The 19649-nt window shown below is 42.3% G+C and overlaps 2 protein-coding genes across 2 annotated transcripts in view; both read right to left on the bottom strand.

Moving 5' to 3' along the window:
* KCNH6 (potassium voltage-gated channel subfamily H member 6) overlaps nt 1-12129 on the bottom strand; it is a 45712-nt gene extending 33583 nt beyond the window's left edge. Inside the window, exons 1-4 of the mRNA XM_044673882.1 lie at nt 12054-12129; nt 11072-11302; nt 2392-2553; nt 1907-2118 (exon numbers count right to left, since the gene is read on the bottom strand). Coding sequence (XP_044529817.1) covers nt 1907-2118; nt 2392-2553; nt 11072-11302; nt 12054-12129 — 681 coding nt within the window. The remainder of the gene's footprint in view (nt 1-1906; nt 2119-2391; nt 2554-11071; nt 11303-12053) is intronic.
* Nucleotides 12130-12291: 162 nt separating this feature from the next.
* LOC123246196 (angiotensin-converting enzyme-like) overlaps nt 12292-19649 on the bottom strand; it is a 29167-nt gene continuing 21809 nt past the window's right edge. Inside the window, exons 14-15 of the mRNA XM_044675134.1 lie at nt 18329-18562; nt 12292-12455 (exon numbers count right to left, since the gene is read on the bottom strand). Of these exons, the coding sequence (XP_044531069.1) occupies nt 12292-12455; nt 18329-18562 (398 nt within the window). The remainder of the gene's footprint in view (nt 12456-18328; nt 18563-19649) is intronic.

Genomic DNA, 19649 nt, shown 5'->3' with positions numbered 1-19649 from the left:
GTATGTTACTGCTCTTCTTTTATCTCAACGTGTCACAAATATGGAACTTTTATTCATTAGGGCTATTTCCCTATTGATCCAGGCATTGGGGATCCAATTCAACCCTAGAGGCTTCTTCCTTGGGTTTTTAAAAAATCTTTACCTTCTGTCTTAGAATAAATACTGTGTATTGGTTCCAAGGGAGAAGAGTGGTAAGGACTAGGCAGTGGGGGTGGGGGGTTGGGGTAAGTGACTTGCCCAGGGTCACACAGATATGAAGTGTCTGAGGACAGATCTGAACCCAGGGCCTCCCATCTCTAGGCCTGGCTCTCAATCTACTGAGCCATCTAGCTTCTTCTTTGTTTTATGGTGAATGTTATTTTACTAGAAGCACACAACATTAGAATTAGAAGTACTACCCAAATTTTGTTGCTTCTTGACTGATCTACAAAATCTGGACAATCACACTTGCATGACCTACCCCACGGGGTTGTTGTGAGGAAAGTGCTTTGGCAGTATGGAGAAGTAGAAAGCTAGAGAACCTGAGTTCACATCTGGTTCTGCCATACTGACTGTGTGAACTTGGCAAAATCCCTTCTCATCTCTTAGCCTCAGCTTCCTCATCTACAAAGTGCAAGGGTTGGATTCAGTGACCTTCCAAATCTAAATCTATAATCACCTTAAAGAACTGTCTAAATAAGTTGTTAAATTATTAGAAGTGGGTAAAGTACAGGGCGTGGAATCAGGAAGGTCTGAGTTCAAATCCAGTCTCAGGCTAGCTGAGTGAACCTGGACTAGTTATTTAAACTTTTGTTTGTTTCAGTTTCCTCATCTGTAAAATGGGGATAATATTAGTACCTACCTCCTAGGATTGTTCTGAGGATCAAATGAGATAATTTAAAAATGTTTAGCACAGTACCTGGCATATAGTAATTACTATATATATTATATGTTGTTACATATTATTATTCATTATTATCTTCTCAGCACTCATTTGGAATTGGATTTGGTGGCCTCTAAGGTATCTTCTAGTTCTAAATCTATAATATTATTTCCCAAAGGCAAGTAGAATGGATCCAAGTTTGAAGCCTGGGGGGAAAAGGGAGGCAGTTAAGGAGGGAACTCTTCTATTCATTCTTGAGTCGATTACTCATTTTTCCTTTTCTCCTTACTTTCCCTGTTCTATCTCCTCATTTCATCCTCATTCATCTCCCCTAGAGGTGACAGGACAATATCCTCTGGTCCTCTGTCTGGTTCATCTTTTTTCTCTCTTCCTTAAAATAGCTCCTTCGTGGTAGTGGCTGTGGCTGGAAGGTTTGCTTCCATTTGATAACCCACCATCCTTGCCCTTCTCCCTGTCCTTCCCACTACCTCAAAAACCCAGAGAGCAGGGCACTGGTAGTATGGACAATGTTGTTCCTTTGGAGCTAGAGTTGGATATCTACCAGAGAGTCAGCATAGGGATATTGGTTTAACTGTCAAGATTGGTCCCTTGGGTTACTAGAACAGCTTTATATCCTTTGAGATACTTGAGAACTGTCTCATACAATTACTGAATAGCCTACAGAATCATGGCTCCCAGATTACCCTTGATATAGACCACAGGATGTTGTGGACTATAAGTCATCTGACAAATTGTTCTATGGAAGGGTTCTTTCTATTAATGTGGTGGTCAGGGATGGGATTGGGAAATGACAGCAATATGGAAAAAAGCATTAGCAAAAGAGCTAAAAGGGTGAGGAAAAGAAGACATGGCTCCCAGGTAACCCTTAGTATGCCAGTTCCTTCCCTTGCCAGAGCCTGAGTTACTCCACAAACACATATATCTGGAATCCAGTGTGAATTGAATTTTTTTCATCTCTACCCCCTTCCCAACCATCTTTTCTGGCCAGTCCTAAACACTGTCTGTCCAAGCTGGTTTCATTACCTGGGTGACCTTCTCGGTGACGTTCTGGGTGCGTTCCACCACCTTGTGTGGTGCGATGATCTCAATCTCAGTAGTAGAGCTCGATGGATGCTTCTCCAGGTTGAACTCCACAAAGTTGAGTGTAAACTGGGGAATTTGGCTGATGGTGCGATACTTGACCTGGTCCGTATCAGATGCAGAGCTTTGCCCACCTAGCTTGCCTGGGGAGCACTCTGAAAATATTATCTTCATTAGAGAAGGCAATTTCATGGCTTGAAGGGCAGGACAAGAAGGCCGAGCTTTTCTATTCCTCCCCACCTCCCTACAAAAGAAGTTTGCTAGTGGGCTGTCTAAGGTCAAGGGCCTGGATAGAAGAGGGAAGTGGGAATACCATGTGCAGCATGGGTAGAACAAGACAGGGTGAAGATCCTCCTTCCCTAGTGGGTAGTAGGGCCTCTGCCTTGGACATTCACCTTCCCCTCACCTCCTCCCCTTGACTATCTCACCGGAGCTTAGGAAGCCCTGGGACAATAGATGTCGGGTCAAGCTTCGGCTACTGCTCTTGGCCAGGAGTTGTGCCAGGTCCTCGAAGTTGAGAATGTACATGATGACGTCTCCGTCTTCATTCTTTATGGGTACCACATCCACCAGGCAGCGGAAACATGAAGCTGTGGATAGCCAAGGAGTACATAGCAGCTGGGAATGCTAGTCCAGTTAGGCTTCTGAACCCTTAAAGCCAGGATAGGAGCCCCAATAGAGGGGTTATCCTGGCCTCTGTTCTGCAGTGTGACTAAGAAGAAAGCCAGTTCAGCTTCAGAGATAACATGGCCAATAGCAGGAGCTCTGGAAGCTGGTTCAGTAAGGAACTCTGGCCTCTCTAAGAGTCTGGTCCTAATGAGGTCAAGGATGGAGATTGGGAAAAAGCAAGGGAAGGGAGGCTAAACTTCCCCTTATCCATTTACAAAAGAAGTTGCTTCTGGGAGTTTGGTAGGGGGCTATGTATTAGACAAGTTAAAGAGAGTGAGTAAAGCAGAAAAAAGAGTTGTCTGGTATAACATACATCTTGCGGTCAGTACTGTGCAGTCCAGGGCAGAATACAGGAACTGGCAGGATTGGAAGGTGTATGTTGGGGGTGCAAAGGATGGGGGGAGGAGTCTGGGCCCCAGCTCCCTGGATAGTGGCAGAGAGAGCAGTTAAGCTGGTCATTAGGGAGATGAAGTGATACCAGGGCTTGGGAGGACCGTGCTCAGCTCCAGTGGCTCAGCTTAATCTTCAAGGTTTGTTTCTGTTTTAATTAAAATTGAGCAGATGGAGATTAGATTAATGGAATTGGGGGGCTGGGAGAAGAGAAGATTTAGAGGCTCCCTGGAACCACTGGCTGTCCTTTGCTCTCCTCTGTCTCTCTCCTTACCTTCATTTTCCACCCAAGTAGTTCTCTAGCTATTAACCTGGGGCATATGCTCTGGAGGAACATCAAGTCACATTACTCAAAAAATTTCAGAGGCTCTCTCCTTTGCCTTTGCCTCCTTTCTTCAGGTTGCCGATTCTGGCATTCAGACCCCTCTACAATCTGGTTCTAGCCTACTTTTCCAACTACTCCCCTACTACCCTCTCTTGTATACTGAACAATTCATATTTCATAGCTCTACAAAATTCATATATCATGGGCCTACACATAGCTTTATTGAGAGCTAAAAGAAACCTTAGAAATTACCTAATTAAAGATGAGGAAACAGATCCAGAGAGGTAAAATTAAATCTGAAGATCATATAGATTGTAAGTAGCAGAACTCAGACTCAAACCCTGGTCCTCTGACACCCAACACTTAATCTCTATATCTTAGTATTTCAATGGATTATCAGCCTCATCTATATGGGTATTACCTTCAACCATGTAGATTGCAACCCCTTTTGTGCAACTATGTCCTCTCATAAATCCTATACCAGGATCCAACCAAAGTGCTGGTAGCCTCCAGGCCCTATCTCAGTGATGTTGAACCTATGGCACGGGTGCCAAAGATGGCATGCAGAGTGCTCTCTGTGAGCACTCAGACCCTCCCAGTTCGTTACTAGAAAGGCAGAGGGACTTGGGCGGAGCTGCTCCCTCCCCCTCTCCACCTCCCCTGAGGATATTTTTTCACATCCCAGCTACTCTGCCCAGCAGCCAATAGGAGCACACAGAGGGGAAGGTGGAGGGCTCACTGGAGGCAGAGCTGGAGAGGAGCAGACACTCGGGCCACTCCCCTCCCCCTCTCTACACTCACTGAGGATATTCCTCACTTTACCCACCCCTCTGCCTAACACCTAATGAGAGCACTTCCTCCCCTGTGAGGAGTAAGGAGGGGCAGGGTATTCCCAACATGGGGGGGAAGGGCATGGCACAAAGTCTCTGGGGGAGGCGGGCACATCATGAGGTGTGTGGTGGGGGTGAGGCCCAACATTCCATCTCTAAAAGGTTTGCCATCACTGCCTTACCTTCTCCTCAACTTATCATCTTGTATTTCCCCTCCCATTCACAACCAAATTCCCAGAAAATACTCTCTCCATGCATTGTTTCCACTTCTTCTCTTCTCATTTACTTCCTTATCTTCTGGGTTTACTAAGTGCAAGACAGCTAAGTGGCACAGTGGACAGAGCACCAAATCTTGAGTCAGAAGCCTCAGATACTTACTAGCTGTGTGTCTCTGGGCAAGTCACTGAACTCTGTTTGCCTCAGTTTTCTTATCTGTAAAATGAGCTGGAGAAGGAAATGGTCAACCACTCCAGCATCTTTGATAAGAAAACCCTAAATGGGGTCATGATACTACTGAGCAATAAGAAAGGTACTAAGGAGTGCTGGTGATTCGTTCAGTCAGATTATTGTTGTTCCTCACAAAAAAACAGTACTCCTTCTGCCACCATGCCTTTCCACCAGATGTCTCCTGTGTCTGGAATATACTCCTCTCCTTTCTGCCCTTAGAATCTCTTGTTTCCTTCAAAATTCTGTTCAAGTACTCCCCTTTTTTACCCCCCATGTGAATTCTTTTTTTCATTCACTCAGGTACCTTCCTTTCCCTAGGAATTTGCCTTATATTTATTGCATATACTTATGTATGTTCATGGTTCATACTAGAATGATAGAACCACTTTGATGGAATGTAAGCTCCTCGAAGATATTTTTGTCATTTTCTCTCTAACATACCTCCCCATATATACATAGTACCTGGCATACAGTAGGTACTTCTTAAAGCTTAGAGTTGCGTCTGAAGTCAGGAAGCCCTGAGTCCACATTTGGTCTTGAATACTTACTATCTGTGTGACCCTGGGCAAGTCAATTACTCTATTTGCCCCAATTTTTTTCCAGTCTAAAATGAGGGCAATAACAGCACCTACTTCATGGGATTGTTGTAAGGATCAAAGAAGATAATACTTGTAAAATACTTAGCCTTTATACTTGACTTACTACTAATACTTGACACATAGTAGGCATTTAATAAGTGCTTTTTTCCTTTTTGTGTTCACAGGAATTATATTGCCTCCATAAGACTCAGCATCATTCCAGTCCTAGTTTTCTCCCATGGCCTCCAGAAACATTGGGCCATTTGGTTATACATAGTGAGTGTCTTGAAGCAGGATCCAAATTAAGGTTTACTTGACTTCAAGTCCATAGTGCGAACTTGCTTCAACTCAGCTTCCTGATTCTAGACAGTATAATGTCGACCCATAACCCAGTGCCTGATTATTAGTCTTCAAGTAAGGCAGACACTTCTCTTAGCTAGCCACTTCCTCCCCCTCATCACTGTACCTCCTTTTCTGCCCTGAGTTACATGGCCTTTCTCCCCTTCTTTCTCTCCAATCTAGATTCTAAAAGATGGTCATCTCAAACCATGTGCAAAGACAGGCACTTTCCCTTGTGCTTGCCCATCTTCTGTTTTCTCTTTTCCACTTGTCTTTCTGAGTTCCCTTTTTTCTCTCCTTCTCCCACTTCTGTTGCTCATACCTTCTCTCCTTCCTTGTTCTGCTTTTTCCCCCACTCAACTCACACTGTCTCTCACCCTCTCTGCTCCCTTAGCCACCTCCTTAATTCTGTTCAAAAGGCTCAGGGGTGGAGAAGGCAATAGAAAAATCCCCACCTAGAAAACTGATTCTTTTCACCTTCCAGGACCTCCTCTGTCACCTGTGGTAGTGGGGGGTATCAGGGATTGGACCAGGTATTCTCTAGTATAAGGAAGGGGTCCCTGACATTGAGAGGAAAATGATATTTTGGGATATTTGGGAAAGGATCTAAGCTAGTCCTGGCCAGGCTGCTCACACTTTCCTTTTTTCTTTCAGGACTATCTGGGATCCTAGATTCAGTCTACTCCTCTTAAAATCACTTGGGTTTCCCAAACCTCTTTTTCTTCCAAATGGAGCTATGACTAATGAGCCCAAAGAGTTATTTTCCATTTGAGTTCTCCTTATCCCTCTCCATTCCAGAAACAATGCCCTGTCTCTAGTACAGAAGACCTACCCTAGAAGCTGACGATACCCCAAATGTTCTTTTTAAAAATCCCTTACCTTTCTTTTTGGAATCAATACTAAGTATAGGTTCCAAGAGGGAAGAACAGTTAGGCTAGGCAATTGGGGCTAAGTGACTTGTCCAGGGCCACACAGCTAGTAAGTATGTAAGGCCAGATTTGAACCCAGGATCTTCTGGCCTGGCTCTCAATCCACTGAGCCACTTAGCTGCTCCTTCAAAATGCTTTTAAGTGAATAATTTGCTTATAGAATCTTAGGTCTGGAAGAGACTATAGAAGTCATCTTGTCTGATCTCATTTTACAAATTAGGGCTCTGAAGCCTAGGAAGAAGTGAATTCTCCAAGGTTATAAAGGAAGTTCTGCAGAACCATTGTTAGAACCCTGACTGTAAGTTTGGTGCTCTTCCTATGCAACTCAGGGACATCTGAGCCCAAATTTTTATCAATGTCTTTAAAATCCCTAGGACAAATCTCTACCTAACTCTTTCCATTTAATCTATGGCAGTGGTCATACTAGTCACATATTTTCTATGACTGTATCCCTCAGACAGGTTCCATTTTGAACTTGTATCATTTGATGCAATGGACCTTCTGGCAGAGGGGCAGCTTTTGAAGTCACCGACTTCCCTGTATCGAGGCATCTCTCAGATAAGAGAGTTTGTTATCCTGGATGAAAAAGATCATATGATGAGTCTGATTTCTTCTAGCTTTTCCTTCTTTTCCCCTTTTTGTTTCCCATGGAGGGGCCTCCTAACCTTAGGCCCGTGTCAATCTTTTTTCAAACTTCTATCCCCTACTGCTTTTTTATGTTCCATGGATAAATCTCTGGTTTGAGTCAAGAAAATGGAGTGAGGCCAAGGAAGGTGAGGATGGAATGCTATGACCTTACCTAAGCACTGACGAGGAAAGGGACCTTAGGATTCCCAGGAGAAAGGGCTGGCTGAACCCTTTCCAACAAAACCTCTTTGCATCTATTCCCTTTTTCATCTCCATCCCTTTCCGTATCCTCCAACACTCCATCAGATTCCTTACTAGTCCTAGAAAGTTCAATGAGATGGCTAAATGCAAGAAGAGTTGAAGGCTAGGTTTCAAAGGAAAAGGCTAGAGATTAAAGTTCCGGATCCAATTTTTGGTTTTAGTTTACTGTGTGACCTTTCACTTATTTGTCTTCTTCTGGGTCACATTTTTTCCAACTAAACAATGGGAAAGACAATAAGGCTCTCTGGGAATTGTTAAGGGAGTATCCATTTATCTGAAGCCTCAGAGGGATAGGGCAGAGCAGAACAAGGGGGTTTGCCAATGACCAATTAGTATTCTATTTTGGATCATTTTCCCCAATCTTAGAGATCTTAAAATCAAGGAATGAGAGAATATATGGAAGCAGGGTATGAAGGAAGAACACTTTGAACCAATCACTATGGCAAGTGCAATAAATTAAAGGTAAAAGAAGATATATTGAATATTAACATGGTAAAAAAAGAACCACATGATCAGAGCACACCATAAGATGAATATTAGCAAATAGAGTCTTAAATTTTCCTCCTGAATAATACTCTAGATTCCACATCATAAGCATTTAACTCAGAGTTGGTATCAAGATGCCTCAAAGACTAAGAAACAAAATAAATTGTCAAGAGAACTGGGGGCAGGAAGAGGTTTTGAAAGTATCCAGTTGTGAGAGTAGTCGAATCTTTCCACCACTGGAAGGCCTCCAAAACACCTGGAACAGATTTGGTACACATCTTCTTTGAGGCCAGAATGATAAAGATGATGTTGGAAGCCTTTCTCCCTTCCCTTATCCAATATTTTTTCAGATTCTTCCAGTTCAGGCTGAGTAATCCCAGCAGAGAGACACTCTAATCTATGAGAACATTCTCATTTTATCGAGACATTTTTCACTGCCATGGGATCTTTCTTATTTCTCTGACACTCCTTTCATTCTTTCAAGTCTCTTCATACCCTGAGACTCTTCTTTTTCCTCTGGCCATTGATTATTTCTACAACCAGTAGCACTGAAAAGGTATAGCTGCAGTTTTTTCTGAGCTTGAAAGTTCTTGGGGGCGGGGCTTATTCCACTGAGAAAAAGTCCATTTTCCTAGTTAAAAGCAGTTTCCTTTTGTCTCTCTTCTTTCTTCCTTCTTTCATATCAATCAGCTTCCCCTCACCTAATACACACACACAGACACACACACACTTCTCTCTTTCCCCTTCTAATGCTTGCTAGCTATTCATTAAGGCAGCAACAGGAGCAATTCTGCCTACCTGAGTCCTTTATTTGGATAAATGTCTCCTTAAACTTGGAGCATAAGTTTATACCATGTCTACAGTTCATATTACATAGATGGACCACAGGCATTCACACCCATTTTCCAATCCAAAACAGGCTGAAATTTTCTATTCACATAAGTGGGAAGTTCGGGATCCCTTCCCATAACCTGTTTCTCAGGCCTAAGATATTTCTCCTATGTGCTCTACAGAAGAAATATTGTAATGTAGTAGAAAAAGCACAGGATTTAGGAATCAAAAACCCTCAAGTCTAGTCCTGATTCACTATGTTTTCTTGGACAAGCCGTTTCCTTTCTCTAGGTCTGAATTTCCTCACCTATAAAATGGGGGAGGCAGACTGGGATTTTATGATTTCTAACATTCCTTACAGCTCTGATATTTTATTATTCTAACTCCAATGAGGTGACTGGGTCCAGGTAAATGACTAGTGGGATGTATTATGAAGTCTGAATCCCATTTCCTACTCTACCCCTCTGTCCAAGCTTCTTCTGTCCCGTCTTGTAATGCTGACCCTTTAGAAGCAGTAATTAAAAAAAGAAATATTTAAATAAACATTGCTACTCTTATAACACACAAAAAGCAGTAATTCACTTTAAGGGGCTCTCTGAATCTTGGAGTAAGCAAAAGTCAGTCCCCATTACCCTGCTGTGGAAGAGGAGGGGCAAGGTATTTACTGAAGAGACTACTTTATACTTTATACTCCCTACTTTATAAAACACCTTCTCAGCAATTCTAGGAGGCTGGGGTTGTGATGGAACTTCCACTCCAGAATCCTAGATTTAAAGATGGAACAGACCTTACAGACCCTCTAGTCCAATGGAGGTGAACCTATAGTATGTGTGCCAGAGGGGTCACTCAGAGCCCTCTCTGTGGGCATGTGCACCATCGTCCCAGCACAGTTTGCCAGAGTTTGTTACTAGAAAGCCAGAGGGACTCGGGCTGGACTCCTCTCCTCCCCCTCTTCACCCATACCTGAGGACATTTCTCACCTCTAAAAGATTGGTCATCACTGCTCTAGTCCAACTCCTCTATATTACAGAGGAAGAATGGAAGCTGAGAGACCTTTAAGTACTTTTTTGCCCAATGTTACACAGGTGGTAAGTAACAGAGGTGGGATTTGAACCAGATCCTCTGACTAAATCCAGCACACTTCCCATTGTATCAAGCCCAACTCCTCCTTTCCTCTCCCTGACTTTTCTTCCTTTTCCTCCAGAATTCAGTGATTCCCAAACTTTTTTGGCCTACCGCCCCCTTTCCAGAAAAAATATTACTTAGCCCCCTGGAAATTAATCTTTTAAAAAATTTAATAGCAATTAATTGGAAAGATAAATGCACCTGTGGCCATCACTGCCTTCTTGGATCGCTGTAGCACCCACCAGGGGGCGGTAGTGCCCACTTTAGGAATCACTGCTCCAGATCCTGAGGCTCTGGAATCAGTGCAGGCTCTGAAGGAGTGGATGAGTGACTAAATTCCCTAATCCCTGCCCACACAGAGAGAGATCAGGCAAAGTTAATTTCTATCCCAGCTGTCTGACAGCTGGGGCTGATAGTGACTGAGCATAGCAGGCTTCCTAGGTTTGTTAGCCAGGAGGTTAAGGATAGAGGGGATGGGAAGGAAAGGTTAGCACTAGAAAGGTCCTCAGGACACAGACCTTGACCACTAGGTAGTCAAACTCTGACCAGAGTAAAAGCCTGAATGAAGTCTGGCTCCACCTCTGGCCATGAGGTCTCAGCTCCACAGGGATTGGAAACATATCCATAAATGGTTTAAAGAGTTTTTTTTAAAAAAAAAAAAAACCCTTACCTTCCATCTTAGAATCAATACTATGTTTTGATTCTGAGGTAGAAGAGTGGTAAGGGCTAGGCAATGAATTATTAAGAGAATTGCCCAGGATCACACAGCTAGGAAGTGTGTGAAGCCAGATTAGAACCCAGGGCTTCCCATCTTCAGGTCTGACTCTTTATCCATTAAGCCATCTAGCTACACCCTGGGATTTTTTTTAAGAGCTAGAAGAGGCCTTAAAGATCAACTAGTTCAGAAGAGGAAGAAACTGAGGCCCAAGGGAAGTAACTTGCTCAATGTCAATTGTCCAGAAAGTAACAAAGTTGGACCAGAATCCAGCTTTTCTACTTCAATGTCCATAGTTCTTTCCATTGTATCCCTATATCCCAGATCAAGGAGTAATGATAGAATTCATCATCTGGCTGATACTAGATCCCTGCTCCTGGTCTCCCAACTCTGATACTAGTTATTTGGCCCCATTTCCTTAGACTCAGAGAAATATAGGACTAGAGAGAGTCTTAGAGATGATCTAGTTCAATGGCCTCATTTTTATAGAGGATCTGAGGTTCAGGTTGACCCTACCTTCTCCTCTCTCTTACATTCTAACACAGCCTGACCTTACCATCCTTTCGGTAATAGAGGATCTCCAGCTTGCATTCCTTAGCACCCAGCAGAGCCTGTGCCAGTCGGGACACAGCACTTGGTGGGGTGTCAGGGCCAGTGAGGAAGTCACAGGTACAGGGTCGCTGCATCACCTCCATTCGGGAGTAGCCGAAGAGCTGGCAAAACCCATCATTACAATAAATGATGGCGCAGTTCTCTATCTGGGCATTGGCGATCAGGAACTTTCGACCTAAGAAGCAGGAGGAAGTCAATGCTTGAGAGTGAAGTGGTGTGGGGTTAATAAATGGGACAGGGAAAGGGGTAAGGGAGAGGAAGAAACAATCTGAGGGGGTGGAGTGGATTGAGAGTATCAGCCAGGACAAAAATCAATAGGTAGTGACTAGGAATAAATGCCAGGGACTAATGGGAAGATGGAGAGTGTGAATGGAGAGTTTGTAAGGGGAGAGAGAGGAATAGAGCTATAGGCTCCCCCAGAGTGGCCGATTCACACCAGAGCCTGGGAAAAGAGGTCCAGGAGAGGACAAAGGTACTGTTCTCTGCACAACAAAGTACCTTGTGCATAATCCCTGGTGAATAATAAGTTTTTGTTGAATTGAACTGAAACAGATTAAATTTTGTTCAACTGGGGAAAAAAAAATTGAGCAGAGACAAGAGTCCCGTTTATCTTCTCTCTTCACCTGGGGAAAAAACTTAGGGATGATTGTGCATAGAGAAACAGGATAGGTTGCTGATGGATTGATGTTGGGGTTTCAGAAGCTTGAAACAGGCAGCATCCCGCCTGCCCCCACTCCCACTCATTTGGAAGAGTTGTAGAGGGAACCCCAGGGCATAGAACAATCCTCTCCTGTTCTCCACTTTCTCCATTCTTCACCTTTTGAAACTTTTCCAGATCCCTTATCCTTCTTGATTCCTCCCAACCCTCAACCCATCCAGAAGACGCACCTACCCTCTCACATATTCATACGCTCTCATACACTTACTCTGGCCCTCGAATTTTCGAATGATTGTGTCCAAATAAGTGTTCTGGGGCGCCACATGCCCCCTGCGAATCGGCATCCTTTGGCTGCATGGGCCCAGGAGCCCGGAATCCAGGTCTTCCCAGAACCTCCAGCTGTCCACTTCTCAGTCAGCAAGTGCAGATTGCCGGAGGTGGGTGGATGCCGCCTCCGGGGGGAAGACTCACCCTATCCCTGCCAAGGTGCAGGGTTACCGCGGGGCTTAACCTCCACCAACAGTAGCTTCCCTGAGGTCCTGCCCGGGTAGCCCCACTTTGCTTCTGAAGAGACTGAAGGCAGAGGTTGCCACGACCCCGGGAGCTGTCCCTATCATGGTGCTGAAAGGAGGAGCTTGAGCACGAGAAGGGGCAGGCTCATGGGCGGGGCCTGAAAAAATTAAGGGGCTTTTTGGTGGGGGGATATTGGACGCTGGATAAGTATTTCCTTCCCAGCCCTACTCAAATAGGCATAATGCTTATGGTTCTGCGGGACCAGCTTTGACCAGTCTGATACTTTACCCCTCAGGACAGGTTTTTGAGCAGAATGGACAATGATAAGTTGGAGAATGTCAAATAGTTCACAGAATTTTGGACATCAGTATTGAAAGGACCCTAGAGATAATCTAATCTTCTTCCTTCATTTCTAAGGAAACAGGCCCAGAAAGAGCCTTGCCCAAGGTCAAACAGCAGTCAGTAGTAGAGCTGGAACTATATTAATAGTTCATCTAGTACTTTTCTTCACAATACTCTGTATTGTGTAAGTTGGTTTCTGTATCTATAAAATGATGGACTAAATGATCTCTAAGGTTTTTAAAAGCTTGAAATGGAGTGGACAGTTGAAGATGCTGGGAAGCCAACTAGAGAAAGAGGATGAATGCCTTCCTCCCTGATCTAGCAGTAGTTCCATGTCTAAGCTATGATCCTCTCCCTGGAATTATTTTTAAATTTTAAATTTAATTTAATTAAATAAATTAGTTATGATAATATAATAATAATATTATTATATATGATATTATATATAATTAAATTAAATTAATTAAATAAAAATTAATTTTTGCTGAATATCTTGGAGTTATTCAGCTGAGACTATATGGTGGAGTTAGTTAAGAAGCAAACAAAGCACTGTCCTGGGTTCTTTGAGTGCTGGCAAAGAGAAAAAAAAAAGATATAGATTACAGATTGTGCTAGAAGAGACTCTGATCCAAACTCATCATTTTACAGATATGGAAACCAAATTACAGAGAGATTGAATGACTTGGTTAAGGTCCAACAGACAGTAAGTAGCAGACATAAGAACTGGTCAATCCACTGACTTCAAATTCAGCACTCTCACCACTTCTCCCAGAGGAACCTGCATTCTTTTTTTTTTTTCAACCCTTGCTGTCCACCTTAGAATTAATACTATGTATTGGTTCCAAGGCAGAAGAGTGGAAAGGGCTAGGCAATGGAAGTTGTTACTTACCCAGGGTCACCCAGCTAGGAAGTGTCTGAGGTGAGATTTGAACCCCAAACCTCCTGTCTCTAGGCCTGGCTCTCAATCCACTGAGCTACCCAGTTGCCCCTTACATTCTTATTACATCAAAATAAGAACAATAACAAACTACTCTATCAAAAGGGCAAAGTGATTTTTAGAAAAATCAATAGCTTTGGGGCAACTGGGTAGCTCAGTGGATTGAGTCAGGCCTAGAGACAGGAGGTCCTAGGTTCAAATCTGGCCTCAGACACTTCCCAGCTGTGTGACCCTGGGCAAGTCACTTGACCCCCATTGCCTACCCTTACCACTCTTCTGTCTAGGAGCCAATACACAGAAGTTAAGGGTTTAAAATTAAAAAGAAAAGAAAAGAAAAAAAAGAAAATTCAATAGCTTAAAAACATAAGTGTTGAAATATAAGGAAGTTATTAGAGGAAAGTAAAAATCCAAAAAATATTTTTGGAAGTAATCAATTTTGAGCCAGGTCTTGGAGGGGAAATATGTGAATGGTTTGGGTGGGCAGGCAAAGGGAAATTCCTAGTGAGGGGAAATGTCTTAAGCAAAGGCATTAGATATGAATATATTCAGAGAACAGCAAGAAAATTATTTTTAAAAAGACTGGAGTGCTGGTCTGGAGAATCAGAGATGACAATGAAGAGATAAAGGGTCAATCAGTGGAGGATTCTGAATATCAATGTGATAGCTATGGAATATATATGCTACACTGTGAAACACTTTTGGGAATTGTTAGAGGAGCACTGTACTATGAATGGGTCCAAATTGGTTAGTGGCTGCCTTCCTTAATCCTATAGAGAGATCCTGTGTGTTCTGCTAATTAGTCATTAAAGGAATAGAGTACGTAAAATGTTCACCAGGTAGTTCTCTCCTTGAGCTTACCAGCTCAGTTGTCTTTCAGTTCATTTTTTGTTCAATGCATGGTTGTATCTCAAGAGACTGAAGTATATCCATTGGTCACTCAAAAGTCCTAAGCCTGCAGCCGCTTATACTTAACTCATTCCCTGCCTCACTACCATTTCCACGCCATCAAATAGATTGCTGGCCGACTAAGGCACATAAACTAGGGGATTATATGAAATTCTGCTTTCAATAATTAAAATAGAAGGTTGATGGTTACAGCCTGATCCTACACTTGGAATCTTTTGCCAAATGACTCCCTATACTTACATATACTGTGGTCACAATGTTTATTGAACATAATACAAATAAAAGGGAAGATACTAAATACTTCTACATGGAGTCTTACCCAAACCATTCATATATCTCCCCTCCAAGACCTGGCTCTAAAATGATTGCTGCCAAAAATCTTTTTCAGATTAACTATAATTTCTTCTGATAACTTCCTTATACTTCAACATGTTTTCAACCTATTGCATTTTCAAAAAACAATTTTGCCCTTTTGATCTTTTGAAACTCTTCCTACATAATCTTCTGGATCTTTGGGATTCTCAGGGATCAGACTGAAGCCTTCAAGTCACAGAAAGGATTAAGAAAGCGGTTATATATCTGGGCTTAGGTACTATACCAAAAGGAAGCAAAGGAAGCACAGCAGGAAGAAGTTGTCTTCCCCTCTACCTTTATGGTGAATGAGATTTCTAATAGGGGCCAGTTCTTGTGTCTTCAAATTCAATCAAAAAGCATTTATTGGGGCAGCTGGGTAGCTCAGTGGATTGAGAGTCAGGCCTAGAGACAGGAGGTCCTAGGTTCAAATGTGGCTTCAGACACTTCCCAGCTGTGTGACCCTGGGCAAGTCACTTGACCCCCATTGCCTACCCTTACCACTCTTCCACCAAGGAGCCAATGCACAGAAGTTAAGGGTTTAAAAAACAAACAAAAAGCATTTATTAAGCAACTAATATATACCAGGCACTGTGTTAAGTGCTGATTATCTCAGACCTATATGTCTTGGCACAGATTTTTGTTCTATGGAGACTTGGCAGAAGTAAAGAGGCAATAAAAACAAAAACAAGCTTCAAATTCAAGTCCTATTACTCTGAATTCAGTATTTTTCCCATTTCACTAATAACTAGATGGTAGAGAAAATGTCTGCTAATGTACATAACTACAACATCCCCCCATTCCAGCTGCTCTCAGCAATTTGGTCCAAGAATCTTTGGGTTCCTAACACCTTTTCAGGAGTTCTACAAAATAAAAACTATTTTCATAATACTAAGACATATTGATATGAACATATGATATGAATACATGAACAAAAAGCTCTTTGTGGAGTCCTCAAGAATTTTAAATAATGTAAGTGTGTTGGGGAAGCTAGGTGACTCAAAGGATAGAGAGCCAGACTTGGAGATGGGAGGTTCTGGGTTTAAATCTGACCACAGATATTTCCTAGCTGTATGACCCTGGGCAAGTTACTTAACCCCAGTTGCCTAGGCCTTACTGCTCTTCTGCCTCATTCAATCCCTTGGGGAACCATTAGGACCTAGCAACAGACCATCCAGTCCCTTCTGCTCCTACAATAAGGAATAGTGGGGGGCAGGGAAAGAAGCCATGTGAGAGGAGAATGTGGGGCTGGAGGTGAACAGTTCTGTCACTTACCTTTTTATATTTCTGTTAGAGAAGTGCAAAGTGGAGCGATCCTCATCTCCCACTCCATGCTTGCATCAGTCATTGGAGTTGAGTGTCAGAGGTGAGTGTGTCTAACACTTATGTGCCATAAATGACTGTCTGAGGTCACTCTTGCCACTACCACTACCCCTACTGTCTTTTTTTTTTTAATCCTCACGTTCTGACTTAGTATCAGATCTAAGAAAGAAGAATGGCAAGGGCTAGGCAATCAAGGTTAAGTGACTTGCCTAGTATCACACAGCTAGGAAGTATTTGAGAACAGATTTGAACCCAGGTCCTTCCAACTCCAGGCCTGGCTCTCTATCCACTGTATTTACTTGGCTAAGCTCTTCCTGTCCTCTTAAACAAGTAATGAAGGAGCAACTAGGAGGCTTGGTGGATTGAGACCCAGGTCTAGAGACAGGAAGTCCTGGGTTCAAATCTGACCTCAGATGCTTCTTAGCTATGTGACCCTGGGCAAATCATTTAACCACCGTTGCCTAGGTCTTACCACTCTTCTGCCTTGGAACCAATAGTTATTGATCCTAAGAAAGTGTTATAAGCAAAAAAAGCCCCAACAAAAAACAGATAACAGTGTCATAAACTCCTCAGGAACCGTATGGATCCCAGAATAATTTTCTACTAATAGCTATGTGACCCTGGATAAGTGTCAATTAGCTTCTCCCAGCCTCAGTTTCTCATCTGTAAAACAGAGGCAATTCTAGCATCTACTCTCAGAGGCATAAGGATCAAATGAGAATATCTGTAAAGCATTTGCTAACCTTAAAGTACTGTCAACATCATTTTTTTTTTATCCAGAGACTAGAGAAACTCAGAGCAGCTCCTCCTGAAAACCAATGGGCAAGTCTGTGGGTAGAGTAAACAATTGTTTCATTTTTCTGCTTTGCAAAGAGTGTCTGTATTTGGGGGAATAAGGGCAGAGGACCAGAGTAAAGGGCCTGGGACAGAAAGAGGAAGCCGATCTAAGGGTTTCCAAATTCTTGGAGGTCAATTTCCTTTTTGATTTTCTTATCATGTTATAGGAAAGCAGTAAGGAAAAGGTTGGTCTGCTCCTAAGGATATCTCCAGAGAACTTACCCTTCAAGACTCTTAAATCCCTTCATCAACTTCACCTCTTCTTTCCCTCCAAACTTGACCTTAATCTCCCTCTCCTCAGGGAATTTTTATGAGAAGTCAGGAAAGGTATTTGCTTATCTCTCATTTTTCAGGGTAACCGGGAATGTGCGTGAAGGCCAGTGGGATAGGGAAAGTATGCCGATCAGAACTAACTCTTGACCTAAATGGCTACAGATGGACACTATTTAAATATTAAATAAGTTAATTATTATTTGGGTGCTGGGCCCGATTTCTTAGCCTCCCCACCTATAGCTTGGCCTGGCTCTTTAGTACTCAGATCCTGGGGGTTTGGAAGTTGACACTTCTGGCACCACACATGTCTAGATGAGACCTAACAGAATTCTTCTATGTTGCAGGGAAGGAGTCATGGTGAATATCTTTGGTCAACATATTGTGACACTTAAAATACATGCAAATATTCCAATAAAGTAACATTTATTTTTTAAATAGGTATCAGCAGGTCCCTTCCCAACCCAGGACTACCCTCCTTCCCTCACTTTCAGCCAATTGCTGGGGGGGGTGGGTTCAAGAGAATGCAGAACATGACTGACTTGAAGACCCAAGTCCTAAGGATTGGTGGAAGATGGATAGAGCAATCAGATGACTAGAGCAAAGGTTCTCTAGCTCCCAAAGGGAGCTGGGGGATAAAGCTCAGAGGCCTCAGGTGTATTTGAACACACAAAGTATCACAGTCATACACATGCATATAGCATACTCACCCAGCCACCCTATCAGTCACTTACACCTATAATTGCATGTCCAGGCACACATAATTGTGGCCATCCATAATCATCACCATACCCAGAGCTACCTTAGTCACAAACATAGATCCAGCTAAACAACCTCCATTCTTGGTATCTCTGACCCCCCCCCCTCTCCCTTCTGCACCCAATTTACCCCTTTACCTCCCCATACAAATACAGTCTACATCACTGGGGCCGCCTTTTGTTCCTAAGCCGAAGACCCCTACTTTTCATTTTGTTCCCTACTGGAAGGGAAATTCCAGTGTTTCTTGGAGTTGAGGAAGAAGACACAGACAGAGAGCAGCACCATAGAGAGCAGCAGAAACAGACTCAGGATGAAAAGCAGGTACTGGCTCCTGACAGCATGCTGGATTTTCACGGGGACCCCAGGAAATGTGCCTTCCTTGTCGGGGTCAGGCATCCTGTATTGCTCGGCTACGGCCTTATAGAGTAGACTTGCTATGAGCAACATGAGTAGTAGACACATGGCCAGCAGCAGCCACTGCCCAGCAACCATGTCAGTGGAGTTCAAACTCGGAGGCAGGATTCTCACTTTTTTTTCCACTAGGGAAAACATAGCAGAGCCAGAGTAAGTGCTAGGGGAAATCAACCTTCCCTGAGCCCCTGATCCCTCCCACTAGAATTAGCTTTAAAAAAAGCCCTATATTAGAGTATATACATCTGTACTAGACTATACTATAGTGTATATAAATCTATATAATACCATATATGATATACTATAGCATATAAATCTATACTATACTATATATGATATATTGTACTATAGCCTATAAATTTATACTATATACCAGTGATGGGTAACCTTTTGAGCTTGGTATGTCAAAATTTGCTAAAAAACTGAGCATGACTTGGGTGGTGTGTCACATCGAGAAAAAACACCATAATTTCACAATATTTATAGTTTAAATGATAAAAATGTGTAATCGTAACATGTAACTGTATTTAATAAACCAAAATAGGTAAATTAATATAGGTAGAATTGTCATCTATAGTGCACAGAGTGTCTACACTACACTACAGCAAATGTTTCATCCTTGGCATGCGGCCCCATCCTTCTCTGTATGTGGCCGTGTGTTGTTGAAAATGACTACATGTGTCAGTGCTGACATGTGTGTCATGGGTTTGCCATCACTGCTATATACTATATACTATAGCGTATAAATCTATACTATATACAATACCATATATGATATACTATACTATAGCATACAAATCTATACTATATACTATACTATAGTGAATAAATCTATACTATATACAGTACCATATGTGATACTATAGCATATAAATCTATACTATACTATATATTACACCATAGCATAAAAATCTATACCATATACTATACTATAGCATATAAACCTATACGATATACTATGCAATAGCATATAAATTGATACTATACCATATATGCTATATTATGCTATAGCATATAAATCTATACTGTATACTATGTGATAGCATATAAATTGATACTATACCATATATGATATACTATATACTATACAACAGTGTATAAATCTATACTATACCATATGTGATATACTATACTATAGCATATACATCTATACTATATACTATACTATAGCGTATTGATACTATACCATATATGATATACTATAGAATATACATC

This window comes from Gracilinanus agilis, chromosome 4, assembly GCF_016433145.1.
Source record: "Gracilinanus agilis isolate LMUSP501 chromosome 4, AgileGrace, whole genome shotgun sequence".
NCBI lineage: Eukaryota > Metazoa > Chordata > Mammalia > Didelphimorphia > Didelphidae > Gracilinanus > Gracilinanus agilis.
This window is presented reverse-complemented; position numbering and strand designations above follow the sequence as displayed.